The sequence below is a fragment of the Bos indicus genome, chromosome 6, assembly GCF_029378745.1.
Source record: "Bos indicus isolate NIAB-ARS_2022 breed Sahiwal x Tharparkar chromosome 6, NIAB-ARS_B.indTharparkar_mat_pri_1.0, whole genome shotgun sequence".
Taxonomy (NCBI): domain Eukaryota; kingdom Metazoa; phylum Chordata; class Mammalia; order Artiodactyla; family Bovidae; genus Bos; species Bos indicus.
The window spans coordinates 66,299,449-66,316,173 of record NC_091765.1 but is presented as its reverse complement, the minus strand read 5'-3'; the positions used below and the strand labels follow the sequence as shown (position 1 = coordinate 66,316,173).

Below are 16,725 nucleotides of genomic sequence, written 5' to 3'. Positions count from 1 at the left end.
AGCTCTATGGTAATGAGGCAAAAAAGATCTTCATGACCCAGATAATCACGATGGTGTGATCACTCACCTAGAGCCAGACATCCTGGAATGTGAAGTCAAGTGGGCTTTGCTGCTGCTACTGCTGCTAAGTCGCTTCAGTTGTGTCCGACTCTGTGCGACCCCATAGACGACAGCCCATCAGGCTTCCCCGTCCTTGGGATTCTCCAGGCAAGAACACTGGAGTGGGTTGCCATTTCATTACAAACAAAGCTAGTGGAGGTGATAGAATTCCAGTTGAGCTATTTCAAATCCTAAAAGATGATGCTGTGAAAGTGCTGCACTCAATATGCCAGCAAATTTGGAAAACTCAGCAGTGGCCACAGGACTGGAAAAGGTCAGTTTTCATTCCAATCCCAAAGAAAGGCAATGCCAAAGAATGCTCAAACTACTGCACAATTGCACTCATCTCACACACTAGCAAAGTAAAGCTCAAAATTCTCCAAGCCAGGCTTCAGCACTCAGTGAACTATGAACTTCCAGATGTTCAAGTTGGTTTTAGAAAAGGCAGAGGAACCAGAGATCAAATTGCCAACATCCACTGGATCATCAAAAATGAAAGAGAGTTCCGGAGAAACATCTATTTCTGCTTTATTGACTATGCCAAAGCCTTTGACTGTGTGGATCACAATAAACTGGAAAATTCTTCAAAAGATGGGAATACCAGACTACCCGACCTGCCTCTTGAGAAATCTGTATGCAGGTCAGGAAACAACAGTTAGAATTGGACATGGAACAACAGACTGATTCCAAATAGGAAAAAGAGTACGTCAAGGCTGTATATTGTCACCCTGCTTATTTAACTTATATGCAGAGTACATCATGAGAAATGCTGGGCTGGATGAAGCACAAGCTGGAATCAAGATTGCCGGGAGAAATATCAATAACCTCAGATAAGCAGATAACACCACCCTTATGGCAGAAAGTGAAGAACTAAAGCGCCTCTTGATGAAAGTGAAAGAGGAGAGTCAAAAAGTTGGCTTAAATCTCAAAATTCAGAAAACTAAGATCATGGCATCCAGTCCCATCACTTCATGGTAAATAGATGGGGAAACAGTGGCTGACTTATATTTTTGGGCTCCAAAATCACTGCAGATGGTGACTGCAGCCATGAAATTAAAAGCTGCATATTCCTTGGAAAGAAAGTTATGACCAACCTAGATAGCATATTCAAAAGCAGAGATATTACTTTGCCAACAAAGGTCCGTCTAGTCAAGGCTATGGTTTTTCCAGTGGTCATGTGTGGATGTGAGAGTTGGACTGTAAAGAAAGCTGAGTGCCAAAGAATTGATGCTTTTGAACTGTGGTGTTGGAGAAGACTCTTGAGAGTCCCTTGGACTGCAAGGAAATCCAATCAGTCCATCCTAAAGCAGATCAGTCCTGAGTTTTCACTGGAAGGACTGATGCTGAAGCTGAAACTCCAATACTTTGGCCACCTCATTCTAAGAGTTGACTCACTGGAAAAGACCCTGATGCTGCAAAGGATTGAGGGCAGGAGGAAAAGGGGACGACAGAGGATGAGATGGTTGGATGGCATCACGACTCGATGGACATGAGTTTGAGTAAACTCCAGGAGTTGGTGATGGACAGGGAGGCCTGGCGTGCTGCAGTCCATGGGGTCGCAAAGAGTCAGACACAACTTAGCAACTAAACTGAAACTGAATGAGGCAAAACTATAATTCAGCAAGTTATGCTTATGTCTTATGACAGGGATTTTGAACACAGTAGGGCAGATGTCTGTAATATTTCAAAAGTCTTTCCCTTCCACAATTTCAGAGAAGCAGTTTATGAAGTTCTGTTCACACTTCACGATAGCACACCTTGCAGGGGTGTTTTCCAAAGTAGGGTAGACCTGGATGTAGGAGATATGCACTGATAACCCACTAAAAACGGAATATGACTTTCCAGTTTTGTGAGTACCTTTCAGTCTTCAAACTTTTCATCCTGTCCTCCTCCTGTTTCCAACTTTGAAACATCTGAAAATCAGTTCCCACCAACATGAATCTTCATAGTGAATCTTCTTTGTCTCCTCTCATCAGCCTCAACTCCAAGATCAGTTTGAACTGGGATTTTTGTTCTCTAGAGTGTTCTTTCAGGATGTGCTGAATAGTGTGTGTGTGTGTGTGTGTGTGTGTGTGTTGCAGGTGGGGGTGAGCAGAAAATTGGCGATGTCAGTGGGGGAAAAAAAAATCTCTTTTCTCCATTTAATGTGGTAGTTGATTTAACACATTTACTGGTTATGACAAATGTCTGTGTGGGTGTGGAAGTTTCAGACAAAAGTTGATGTTTCAAAGCAGATATTCATGTTTAGGGTAAGGATACATTTACAGCAGATATGACTAGATAAGATAGATATAGTGGATATTATATGCTTCCATAGTAAATATATATTTCTGAATTAGGTATTTCATTTACTTTATATTTTCAAATGTGATTAAGCTCCTTGGTTATCATTTAAAATTTAACTTGGCTCCTCTAAAATCACCCCAAATGCCTGAGAAAACCTTTTTCATATGCTTCCTTTTATGTTTTACTTTTCTTCTATTTAAATGCTATTCACTTTGTAGTCATAAATCCAGTTATTCTTTGTAATTTCTTAAATGTTTCCAGAAATATTGAAAGTCCAGTACCAACATACAGATTACATTTTGAAAAATGAAATGAATTCACTAATTTTTAAAGACAATGAATACTTAAGTGTGTATACATATATATGCATATATATGTATTTTGAGATTTGTCATGAAATGATTTTGTGTCTCTAAAACTGGCTGTGCCACCTGATAAAGTTGTTTCTATGGAAATGGCTCATGATTCACGATCAACATAAAAGAAAATTACATATGAAAGTATAAGGTAGAGCTGACAGAGGAACTATTAATTTCTGAATTAGAAAATTTAAACGCTGAATTCAAATTTAAATTATTACTAACACTTTTTTATGTCTAGAAAAATTCTTTTATAATCCTAATAAATGTTATTAAGTCTCTATAATATGCTAAGAACTACATACAGAGCCTAAAGAGTATAATCCTAAACTTCCTGTAGCTAACATCGTGCTGAGGGTAGGAGGTGGAAGACAAGGCTAATAAAAACTGTATATGAACTGAAAGAAAATCATTGTTATATTGGGTCTTTTGTCTTTTCAGAGTCTCAGACTTTTCAGAGTTTTGCTTCTATGCCCTAGACATTCTTCCTCCAGTAGATTCCTCTTCCGTGTGGCTACAGACAAGACTATAGAAGAAAGATGATTTCTTGTGGATTTTGAAGTAGATCTAGATCCGTTTGGGTGGAAAGAGATTACAGGTGGGAGAAGGGAGAAATGATGGCATCTGACATGAGAAAATGTTCTAGGCACAGGTAGGATTTCAAATAAATGTCATTGAACTGTCTCTATGGAAACCACAAAGGGGTTTCTCTTGACTAGAGAATTGAATATCATTCTCTTGAAAATAATAGATCGAAAGAAAAAGAAACAACCTCTCCATGAGTCACAGAGGGTTAGAGTAGGCAGACATCCTGAACTTTCAACAAATCTATTCCTCTACCTTCAGGAAGGTTCCCAAATAAACCTTCTCATTCAAATAGGATTTTCTCTTAGCAACTTCCCGATGAATCCATTCAGCAACCAGAAAAAGACTCTGGGCCTCTAACTTTCTGGTTGCATCCCAAGGACCTTAACCCATACTCTTTCTAGGGATTGCTAACAGCTACCTTCTGTCTCAACCCTCTTCTGTTTAAGTCTATTTCTCTATCTGCTTCTCTGCCTTCTTTCTCTGAACTCAATGACACAATCTATGAATAAGCCTTTGCTTAAATAGGTATCCACTTACCAGGAAACCATTTGTGGGGATAGGGCTCTGTTGAAACCTTGTTTCAACAAGGTTGTTTAAAATCAACCCCACCAAACCATTCAAATGTTTCTGCTCTTCTGTAAAGCTCCTGGGAGTCACTTTTGAATTTTCTGGCAGCTAAGCTTCATTTCTGCTGGCCCCACTTGTGCTGTCTATTATACCCCGTCTCATTTCAGTGCCAAATGCACTTTCTACAAGAACTCACACTGCTTTCATGTGATTTCCCATGGAAACACAGTGTTCCAGAAGGACTCTGAATCATTCTACGGACTCAATGGAGAAGACAGCAGATGCTGTGTAAGTGAGTTCCACACAAATCTTTTTTTCCCCTGCCTATAGAGTTTTATAAAAGCAAAGGAAACAGCATACAAAGGTCACTTCTCTAGGGCATTTTGAAAAGTAAGTTCTCAATCTTATCAGGGTCTGGGTCCTCCTAGATAAAGAACAATGTTGCTATAGATTAAAGTTGACTGCACTGAACATTTCTCTGTCTTTGGCCAGCACCTTTTCTCCAAATCTCTAACCAGGTCATTCCAGCCACCACATGTATGGGCTCAGAATTTTTCCATGTAGAACTTGCCTTATTTGTGAACTGAACTGGAAGGGTCACCAAGAAACTAGTTTTTCTCAGGATAGGTCAACCTCCAAAATATTCTGCCTCTATATTTCCACAAGAGGGACTTCCCAGGTGGCTCAGTAGTAAAGAAGCAAACTGCCAAGGAAGGAGATGCAGGAGACTCGAGTCTGATCTCTGGGTTGGGAAGATCCCCTGGAAGAGGAAATGTAACCCACTCCAATATTCTTGCCTGAGAAATTCCAAGGACAGAGGAGCCTGGCGGGCTATAGTCCATGAAGTTGCAAAGAGGGAGACACGACTTAGTGACTGAGCATGTTCCCACAGTATCTTGTAACAACATGCTCTGATATTTTTTCTAAAAGAATCTGTAAAGACATCTACTTTAGTGGTAAACAAGATAGCTGGTACTTCCTTTCCTGTTTCCCTCCCTGGGCAGATGGTACCATATGTGCCCATCATTCAATATGGCAGTCATAGGGCATCTTAGGCTCACTGTCTTTCTAACTTCCAATATCTAACCACTCACAAAATCCCTCTTATTGACTTGTTTGAATCTTTTTTTCCTCTTCCTCTCCATTCCTAAAGCTACTGTTCTACTTGAGGCATTTACCATCTGATATGAAGTTTAAACCCTCCTCTAATGCTTCTTAACTAGAAATGTTTGCCCCTGTTTTAGCCTTCTCTACTTTACTCTCCAGGAAGCCATCAGAATGATCTATCTGAAAAATAAAATGTAGCAACCTGTTAAAATCTGTAGCAGGTTTCCTGTTTCAGAATTAAGACTCATTTCCTTAATGCACACATTCCATCATTTCTTTCTGTTTCTCTGCCTCTCTAACTCTGTCTCGTTCTCTCTCTCTCTCTTTGTGTTTTTAAAATGAAAATGTAAAACGTGTAAAAGTTTTAAAAATCAAACAATTCAAAGGGGCATATAAAGAACACTAAGTATCCCTCCAATTCATACTCCTAGTGCTGGTTCCATTTCCAAGAGGCAGCCACTGTTACTCATCTCCTGAGCATTCTTCCAGAAGTGGTCAGTGCATATACTATATATATGGAGAAGGCAATGGCACCCCACTCCAGTACTCTTGCTTGGAAAATCCCATGGATGGAGGAGCCTGTTAGGCTGCAATCCATGGGGTCACTAAGAGTCGGACACGACTGAGCAACTTCACTTTCACTTTTCACTTTCATGCATTGGAAAAGGAAATGGCAACCCACTCCAGTGTTCTTGCCTGGAGAATCCCAGGGACGGGGGAGCCTGGTGGGCTGCTGTCTATGGGGTCACACAGAGTCGGACATGACTGAAGTGACTTAGCATAGCATAGCATATATATATATATATATATATATATATATATATATATATATATATATATATATACACACACACATACATACACACACACACACACTTCTAAAGAGGGTTCTTTTTACACAAGTGAGAACATTCAATAACACTGTCCTACATCTTGTTTTGAGTATCCTGTTTCATCTCTTGACAATCTTCCCTGTGCCTTTTAAGTTCTCACAATAGTGAATGACCTGTAGTTCCGAGAACACTCCATGCTGTTTGCAGGCACACTTGCCAATGCTTATGCCCTTCCTTTTGCTTGGAAAGTATTCTCATTTGCAGCCTACACAGGGTGCTCACTACTAGTCCTCTTTAGGATTCACCCCAAGTATTAACCCTTTACCATTCCTTAGAAACTACTTCTCCATGCTTCCACAGGACACGGACATGCATATCTCTATCACAGCCCCTACCGCATTGTTTTAAAATCACTATTTCTACATTCTCCTCTACACTATAAAATATTTGAAGATATGGTACACGTCTTAGTCATTTTTCCATTCCTAATACCGAGTTCATGACACGGTAAAAGACTAACTGTTCAGTATGTGCTGAACCAAAACAGCCCACCATCAAGGTAACTATGAGTGTTTCAAAATCTTCCAAAAAGGAAAAAAAAAATTACTTCAAGTATAGAGATCTTTGTTTGTTTGTTTTTTAAAGACTATAAACTCCACAAAGACAGAGACCTTATCTGCTTTAATTACTAAAATGGTTGAATGCGTGCTTTTGGGAAAAGGCCTTTAATCTTAAATATGCAAAACAATGACAGTTTTATTGGGATTGTAAGAGACAAAATACACTCAGCACTTAATGGAGGTGTAGAAGAAAAAAAAACTATTAGCAGAAAAACAGAAAGGAATATGAGGATTTTAAGAAGGGGATACTGAGTTCACTAAAGAAAACCTATTCATCTTTCACTCATCTATGACCAGTCTTTTTTTCCTAAGTTATCACCACTGATAGGAATTAATTTAAAACCTTTCTTGAGCATTTCTGTCAAGTGCTGAGTAATATATTGTTTTATGCTACTGACTATAACTACTTTCAACAACCAGAAGTCAAGAGACTTCATGAAATGCATGATCTTCTGAAAACAGAAGTATTCTAAAATGTAAAAAGTCAATCCTGCTATTATGAAAAATAAGATTCAGTGTTTTGAAAAAGTTATGGGGGAAATTGTATTAACATTTAATCAACTGCAAGGGTATAGCATTTATCTTTCCACTATCCTCAAGTATGATAATGGCCGTTTGAGTTGTTAAAACTCAAATCAGTTAAAAACATTTAATATCATTTATTTTTCTTTTGACATGTTTTACCTTCTCTGATAATGCAAGATTTGATTCATGTGTGTTTTGAGAGTGCTATCAAGAACTTAGGGGGTCTGCCATGACAAAAACAAATATTTATAGAATTGATACTAAGCGATGTTCAGCTCAGGTGACATCTCGGCTTCACCTCTTGCTCCCAGACCACCTGATGGAAAGATTTTAGGTGATTTGGGTAAATCCTTTGGGATACCCATATCTTGGAAAGTAAAGTTCTCCTTCTGTTTCACATTGTGCTGACAAATTTGTTAGTTTGTCAACAGTTGAGCAAAGTTCCCCATGTGAATACGACGGACAACACTGGATGGAAACACTTCAAATACACTCTTGGCTCCAAAGTGCAATACAATATAAACCCAGCATCATTCAAATCTCATTTTGAATACCATTGATTCAACATTTCTTGTTGTTGTCTTTAGGAATGTGTTTAACTAGGGAAAAAATGGATGATTATGTCATAACCAATTAAAATGGCAATCCAAGGGGCCCCAGATTGCACACAATCATTACAGCAATGTTCCCAGGCAACACCTGGAGTTTGCAGTCAGTGGAATTCAATAAATGCTTGTTGACTGACACATCTACAAAAGAACAAAATGGAATAAGATGAAATCTAACAGGAGAATACAGTGGAGAGGAAGAATCTGCATTTTGGCAGAGTCTAAGTTTCTACAGTAGATATTTGAACTGAAAAAGATTTAGTAACTGGGTCATTTACCTTCATTTTACAGAAGAAAAACTTGAGAACTGGAGAAGTCAAGGGAACTTACTCAAAGTCCCAAAGCTAAATACCAGCAATGTTTTCTTACTTGCCTCACAAATAGGAGCCAGGTTCTGGAATCAGGCTGCCTGGGTCTACAGAAGTTAGATCTGTAACTTCTGAGTTATTAAAGATATTTAATCTCTTTCAACCTAACTTTCTCCCTCTCTCAACCTCAGTTTCTCCTTCTATAATGGGGGATGGTGACTACAGAGACTTCAACAGACACGAGTTTGAGCAAACTCTAGGAGACAGGGAAGGACAGGGAAGCCTGACATGCCGCAGTCCACGGGGTCTCAAAGAATTGGACATGGCTTAGCGACTGAACAACAAACAAAATGAGTTACTAATAAAAGGATTTGATAACCATGTCTTCTACATAGGATATTCAACAAATGGCATTCAACAAATGCCATTATTTATTTTCATTGTACTACACACTTTAATTCCTAGTCTGGCCATGTAACCCTAGGAATATAGTATTTCAAATGTAACTTCAAACTTTAAAAAATCTGGATAGGTTTGCTTTGATGTAGCTTAGAGAATAAAAAGATCTGTTATCTCCAAACAGAAAGGTAAAGGGAAGTTTTTCCTCTTTGAACTTCTCTAGATGGTACAATATTATAACCCAGCACCTAAAAGTGAGACCTCGTTAATAAGAGAAAAACATATTTATATCTTTAACTGCTGATATCTGTTCATGCCTTTAAATAGTACTGACCTATTTACTCTATTTGCAAAGGAATTCTGTTATAACCTCAGAAAATTTACCGACAACAGCAAGAGTATGTTTAAGCTATTTTATAAAGCTATTGCAGGCTCTTAGTGAGGGGAAACCCAGTTTGCAATGTTCTTTATTCTGAAAAAGAAGAGTCACTGGTGCTCTGTAAAGTCGCAGGATAGTGTTGTGCAAGTTGCTCTGCTTGGTAACATCTTCATGGCCATCATTTAAGGTTGGATGACTCATAAGTACTGACACAGCAGGACTGCATATCAGTTTTAAGTCGAGCCCTACCAACAAGGCTCTTGTCTTTATCCTGTTCCTTATCATCAATTACTACACTAATTTTTGCTTTTGAGCACAGCTACCTGTTTGACTACCCAGAAATTAATTTGAAACTTAATTTGAAACCTTGGAAAAATACCATCTTTAGAGAAATTTAAAAGAAAAAAAAGGTTCATTTCTTAATAATGCTAGGCCTTGGAATAATGTACTGCAATCTTGCTTCTCAAAGTGCTGTCTGAAAGTGAAAGTGAAGTTGCTCAGTCGTGTCCAACTCTTGCGATCCCATGGGCTATAGCCTACCACACTCCTCCATCCATGGGATTTTCCAGGCAAGAGTACTGGAATGGGTTGCCATTTCCTTCTCCAGAGGATCTTCCCAACCCAGGGATCGAACCCAGGTCTCCCACATTGTAGGCAGACGTTTTACCACCTGAGCCACCAGGCAAATCCTGGTGCTGTCTATGTACCAGCAATTGATAGCATCTGGGAGTTGTTAACAATGTAGGATATCAGACCTCACCCCAGACCTCTGAATAAGAAACTGTATTTTAACATTTTGAAATCCCAGAATGGTTCAGATAAACATTAAAGAATGAGAAGCACTGGCTTAGAGAAATGGGGGAGGGAGATTTCTGATAGGTGGTTACTGTTGGGTGTCATCAGGAGGGTGGTAACTAGACATAAGTGAGACATAAATGAAGTGTATACCAGAAACGTCTGGAATCAACTATTAAAATAACAGTGGGATTTAACAATAGAGGGTATTTCATAAATAAGTTTTTTTTTTTTTCTGGGGTATTATTTAGACAATTAAACTCATTTTAGTTTTTTGAGGAGGTGTTCTTATGTCAATTTTAATGCCTATAATAGCATTCACTGTGGCATCTATGTATGTATGAAGGAAGGAAACAACGAACACACCATAGGTATCCAATCCTGGGAACAGTTTGGGTTGAGACCTACACTGGATTAGAGCTCAATAGATGTGAAATCTTCTGGGGGTGGCCACTCTCAGACCACCATGTTTTTCGATGGGAGACAGAGAGTTGCATGGTTGAAGCTCCTCTTTGATGATTAGGAGCTACCTCTTTAATAAGAAGGAACAGCTAGTCACTGGAATCAAATACAAGGGTTCAACCTTTTGTTACAGGTATTTAACATCATGTTCCTTCCAATCAATTGCTTTAAGACTTGCTTATTATTATCTGTGTTTTATTGGACTTTTAATAGTAAATGTTAGCGGTTACTTCAAGGCAGTTTCTGAGGATTTCTATCTCTTTTTGTTCCAACTGCTCTTTATTCCTCTTTGATCAGCCATTTGTGTATGTGTTTGTGTATGTGTGTAGATATACAATTTCACAGAAATTGTTAAAAAAAAAAAAAAAAAAGGTTTGAGAGATTTAATTTAAAACACATGGAAATCAGTAGCTTTTTAAAGATGACTGTTTAGAAAATAACCGTACTGTAGTTGCTATCACAAGCACAATCTATCCCATGATGCCAAAAGAAAAAGTCCTTTCTGATTTAATCAATAATATTTTTGCCTGAAAAGAAAAGTCCTGCTCTCAAGTATAGATTTTTTCCCTGCATCAGAATTATTCTTTAGAGGTTTTCCATTCACTGTTCAAAACCAACAATTCTTGATTATAGAGATTCTTGACTAACAGAGCTCTCTATCTCTTTTTTAAATTTAGGAAAAATATTTTTAAATCCTGAAGGACATGAATCAAAAATACTCCTGATGTGACGTTAGTCTTTAATGAAACACAATGTTAGAAACCAACCTGGAATTATATTTAACTTAGCATAGCATACGAAAAGAATAAAAGTTAAAAGAACCTAGTTTTCAAAACAGAACATAGTTTTCAAAAGCATTAATGTAATGTACAGTTATGTCATTTTCCCAGTTGTGGAAATGGGTGGGTAATAATGGTAATGAATAAAAAATATAAAAATGAGTAATGTTTTAGCAATGGATTTTAATCTGAATTTTCTTTAAAACTATTTTTATTATATGCAATATCCAGTCTTAGTTGTTATTTTATTGAAAATTCCCTATTAAATAATCTCAGAAGTTATTGCCTATCAGGGTTCTGAAACATGCTCAATATAAAAGCAATAAGTCTTATTGCTCATTGACTTTTCAACTCTACTGTCTTGTCTAAAAATCAAAGCACATCATAGACAGTGCTGTTAATCAGGGCTAACTATCCAGATTGTGTTTCTATAGAATGCTTGATCCTAAACTCCTCCTCGTTTCCATTTTTTTTTTTTTTTGGAGTTATTTGCAATCTATACATTTCAATGCTTTGTCATTGATGACAGAAGAAAAATTAAGTAAATGAAGTTTTATTTTTCTATGTTCTGCTGCTGCTAAGTCGCTTCAATCGTGTCCGACTCTGTGCGACCCCATAGACGGCAGCCCACCAGGCTCCCCCGTCCCTGGGATTCTCCAGGCAAGAACACTGGAGTGGGTTGCCATTTCCTTCTCCAGTGGTTTCTATTTTCCTATCATGTCTCTAACACCATTGTGGAAAGGTAATGGGTAATCTGGTAGAATGTATTTTTTAATGGTTTATCTGTTGGGTGAATATTTTTAAAAAATCAAGTACATACACACATGGTACAGTGAATAAATAGATTTTCTTAAAATATTATTCCATAATAAAGAGCTATTTCCTATGGTAAAGCAATTAAATTCAATATTTTTTTTCTGAGCCTCTGTACAAATTCCACTGAACAACTGATTATACAGGCCTTTTTTGTTATGGTGGTTGTTTTGGTTAAATAGCAACTTCCTATTCCATTCAGTTTTGTTTATGTTTTTAAACTGAAAAGTTGTTTGTAAACATAGTTAACAAAATTATACATTTTAAAAATTCTGAAAAGCATAGTTCTCTGAAAAGCAGACCACTAGCAAAGACATTGTTTGCCTTTTGAGCTTTCCCAATCTTCTCCTATTTTATAAATGATCTGTGTGGGTACTTAGAAGGTGCCAAATAAATGACTGAAAAGGAAAATATTTTCATCATTTATCTACCTGATACAAACAGCTTGTTAAACTAATTCATTGCCTAGTTTATCCAGTCACAATGACATGGATTGGGTATGGTTTGTATATGTGCCCATGTTATTATATTCCTCAGTATCTGTAAATAGTTCCTTTGGGGTGCTTTGTAGCAGGGACATGTATATGAGAGAATATTATAAATGAGGCTATTAAAAACCTTTTCCAAGTCAGAGAATATTCATTGTGCATTGATATTTCAAAATTGTTTTTCTAATACCACCATCAGATTAAAATACTGTTTAAAATAAGCTACTTAAAGCAGGGGAAGGTACAACTATAAAATACAAAATGTAATAGTCACACTTTTAAATCTACTTCAACTCAATATATTTTAAATATATATATTTCTTCCCTGACATACCCTAAAAAAAGAAATTCTTAAGCCTTAACATGCTAAAATAAAATGACACAATAGCAATGAAATGAAATGAACTGACAATTCATTTAGCCTATCACTCTATAGCCTTTACAGCTACACAGTGATAAAATTCCCAAAGGCTTTAGTCTTTAAATTATTAAGGCTATCTAAATTTCCACTGCCACAATACATTTTTTTTCCCGTAAGTGGAATGAAAATGGCATTTTTCTCAGGTAGATCTAGCTGTTCGCTGGGTGGTGTCTTCTAGAAAAGCAACAGGCTTTCCCCCCCTACCTTATAAGAAGCAACAGTTAGAAACTCTAACTAGAAAACTGCTACCCCACAGTGGTTGGAAACAGCCAATAGAGAAAGAAACACTATGATTTCAATCGATGTTGAAACAGCTTCAGAAGGAAGGAGACAATATGAAATAAAAGAATGTTAACTCTTCGCAATGAAAAGATTGCGCTATGTTCACTACACGTTACTATCGCCCTCTCCCTTGCTCTCCCTTTTCCACAGTAACTGATCATCAGGCTTTCCTCCGCATGCTTCGGTGTCTAAGGCAAAACAAAGCAAAACTCGAACCGTTTGATTGCAACTTAAACTCTCAAGATGCAGCAAGACAAATTCATCAACCTCCACGCGGGAACAATGCAAGCCTCTCCCCAGAAGCTGGCTTGAGTACTTTCGTATAAGCCAGCCAGCAGGGACCGTGGTCTCAGCCTGTTGCTCCTGCCACTCCGTATGCTAGGGCCCGGAAAGGGAGAGGGCACTAGGAAACCTCATGTTTGTGCTCCGGTGCTTGGCGGCGGGCCCTGGGCGGGGGTCTGGCTTGTCCGCTGCGGGGATCGCGACTGGCGAGGAGGTGGCTGCGGACCACTGTGCGGGGGCCCGCGGGTGCACGCCACCCGGCCGCCGGCAGATGGTGCCCTGCGCCTCGCAACACCCAAGGAAACCCTGCGAAAGTACCGCTGACTCCGCCCCACCCGCTCCGGCGGAGCCACAGTCACCCGTCCTTCCCCAAATAGTGCCGAGCACGTTTCCTCCTCAACACCCGCAGTAGCCCGTGTGTGTGTTGAAAATACAAACCAGGGCCAGCAGGGCGTGTGTGCCAGAGTAGGGAGCGCGCTTGGAGAGGGATCCCTGGGCCCGGGCGAGGTGACCGCCAACCAAACGCAGAGGGCACGGGGACCGGTCCATTTCGCATCTGCGTAAGCGCGGCGGCCGGGCCAGTAGCGAGGCCACTCACCATGTTCACTTCGGAGACCATGTCTATGCTGGCGACATCGATCCTCATCCCGACGTCCACGGGGGGCCCTGCGGGGGACAGGGGCACATTGTGGACATAATCTCAGAGCGGCCACAGGCTGGGGAGGGGCAGAGGGCTTCCCTGCGCTTACTACATTCTGAATGGGTTCCCACCACCCTCATCCCTCCACCCCGTTGCAGGGGACAGCCCGAGAGAACAGGTGTGGGCACACGCATGATGCAGTGACTATGCAGAGGGTGTGTTGAGCCACGGAAGGTCGGCTGTGCCTCGGGTTCATCCACCTGAGCCTAGGGGTCCGGCGTGTGTGTGAATGTGAGTGTGTGTGTGTGCGCGCGCGTGTTTGGCCAGAGCATAGGGCGTAGTGCACGCTTATGAAAATGACACGCTTCTCCTTCTAATTTTTTTGACATTTATCTTCGACAGGAAAAGAGAACTAGATATGGGTTACAGGTTGAAAAAAAAAAGATGAAGCATTACCTCCAAAGTCCGGCCGCAAGCGAATGTCATATCCTTTGAGCAATCTGTCCACTGTCTCTTTCACGTATGACATGTTGCTGGGCTCGTTGGCGCTGAAGGGAAGAAGTAGGGACCGGATTCAGAATGAGCACAAATTGCGAGCAGACATAAAAATAGACAGGCACACCTACCCCCCCAAATAACGAGCTACATGATCCAGCAAGCATGTAAAAAGAAAACACCTAGAGAAAAAAAAAGACATTCAACAACAGCCGCTCACCTGTGTGCACAACAGACCATGGCAATCATCACAGGGAAAGAGAGAAGCCCCAAACTCTCTCGATTTTGTACTGTCCACATTACTAACTCTGATTAAAGAATTGTCTTTTCTGCGAAGATTCAAGGAATGCAACTTAGTCGGCGGCAGGGCAGTAATTCCCGAATGGACCTGCGCATGCGCAGAGGGTGCTCACTACCAAAAGACACCTTGTGCCTTGCAAACAATATTCCTAGTGGAACAGGCAACAGATTTCAGTTCCTTTAAAGTTCCTGTTTGTGGTGCTCCGCGTTCTCCGATAGTAAAAGATATCCTGCTGTTTCTTTGCTTCGGATCCTACGTGCATATGAGTATGAATCTCTCTTTGTGCATTGGAGGTTGCTATGTTCATTTCCTTTCTGCCTCCAAACCAGTTTTTTTACTCAATTCCCAGGGATCTGGTTTAGGCTGCCTGTGATTGGCATATTTCGTTGACAGTCATGGTAATCTTAGAACTGGGCGTCTGGAGGCGAGGTGGTTCTCTGTGCGTCTGTGTGTGTGTGAGTGATGGGGTGAGGGGAGTAAGGGGGACAAAGTAAGTGGAGAGGGAGAGCCAGAGAAGGAAACTCAGGCTTATTTGTTCAGGTCTCGTGAAAGGCTTCTTAGGATGTCTGGCTTAGTGTCCTCTTTCTCTTTTCCCGGAGGAGGAAGAGGAGCTGGTCGACTTTTGCAGTTGCTCCCCCGACTTGTCTTCCCTCCCCCTTTCGTGTCTCACCAGGCAAGAGAGGTGAGAGAAGCCAACCATGAGGCAGCACCTCGGACAGGAAATTCTTTTTCTAGAGTCATTGGTCGTATTTTCTTCTAGGTTTTAGTAACGAAAATATCTTTTTTATTGCCAAGTGTTAAGCTTGTGTCAGTAACCCAAAATAGGACCCAGAAACACCGAGAGGGTCTAACCTCTGTTTACTAGTAGATTGGGGTTCTGTAGGAACAAAAGCTATTTGAATTAAATTCAATTCAGTCAATACAATTCGATAAAAGTCATTGAGCCTATGTTAGGCAGGAATCCCTTTGCTAGGCATTTGTTCATATATTAAATCTTTTACTAACTTCTAGGAATTCTGGGACTCAAAGACAACTTTAAAAGGATTTCTGACGTTGGGAAATTCACAGGCTGTTGGGGAAGATGGATGTAAATATATGTAAATTCAATATATCTCTATATAGTTTACATAGTGGCAAGATGGTTGTTAATTCTACCAAAGTGAGGTAGATAGGGTTTCTGGAGAAAGAAGGTTTTTTTTTGCCAGAGCAGGGAGGGAGGGTAATTCCAGAAGGAAGGAAGAGAATATGCCAAAGAGACTTGAAAGAGACTTTGACAGACTATGAAACCTGAAAGCCTGTGGTCTGCTTGAGTAGCTGAACCCTGAAATGACTGAGCAGAATATAAAAGGCTGGAAGGAGCGGGGGAGGGAGGAACTGATGGTGGTGAGGGTGCAAAGGGAAACCAAGGCTAGACTACAGGGAAAGTTACATTCTCCATTACACACTTTTAAGCTTCTGGAAATCACTGAGAGTTTTAAGTAGCAATGGTCAGGGTCAGATTTAGGTTTTAAAATGTTCTGATAGAATAAACATGGTAAGAATGATTAACCTTCATCAGTTGTGGACTCTTTGCTGGTTATCATGCACATTACATAGATGATCTCATTTAAACCTGGTAGTAATCCAATGTTATTACTATTAGTATTATTAGATATTACTATTATTATAATTTTATAGATGATACTAAGAACAAATCAAGGTATTATAACTAGTTTAATACGAAACTGCTAATAAATGATGAAATCAGCATTTTAACTCACGATCTATGGACCTATCTGCTGTATTCTATGAAGCATAGATCCCAAGAGAAAGAACCAGAGATACTGAAAACAAGGAAGAAGAATTATTACGGTAACACCAAGCAAAAAGAAATGAAGTCAGATAGTGTTTAGCATAGAAAGGAGGTGATGGACCAGTACAAGTTTTCAGAAATATAATAGAATCAAGTAGTTGTGAAGGTCAGGATTTGCAGACTTTTGAAAGTGGCCTAAACAATTATATATACATTTACACATGTGTAGATCTTGACATTCTATGTATACATTAATTTCATTTTTTTCTTTGAGACTCATGACAACTTTAAACACTATGGCCTTTTCTTCTGGGGCCAGCATTAATTCAATCAATTTTCTAAGTTGACTTAAAAGTATGTAGTCTACTTTTTTTTAATCCATGTGAATCTGCTTTTAATGGGTAAAGGATTTGTTTATGCTACAGGTCTTTGTTGAAGCATAGAACCTCTCTGTGCTGCACAACTCTTTGCAAAAGCTGCACTGGAGAAAATAAAAT

At 39.5% G+C, this 16,725-nt stretch overlaps 1 protein-coding gene across 1 annotated transcript in view; it reads right to left on the bottom strand.

The window, feature by feature from the left end:
* Positions 1–14,740, bottom strand: part of GABRB1 (gamma-aminobutyric acid type A receptor subunit beta1) — a 465,239-nt gene extending 450,499 nt beyond the window's left edge. The window contains exons 1-3 of the mRNA XM_070791385.1: positions 14,356–14,740; positions 14,097–14,188; positions 13,599–13,666 (exon numbers count right to left, since the gene is read on the bottom strand). Of these exons, the coding sequence (XP_070647486.1) occupies positions 13,599–13,666; positions 14,097–14,188; positions 14,356–14,435 (240 nt within the window). The 5' untranslated portion in view covers positions 14,436–14,740. The remainder of the gene's footprint in view (positions 1–13,598; positions 13,667–14,096; positions 14,189–14,355) is intronic.
* Positions 14,741–16,725: the final 1,985 nt, after the last annotated feature.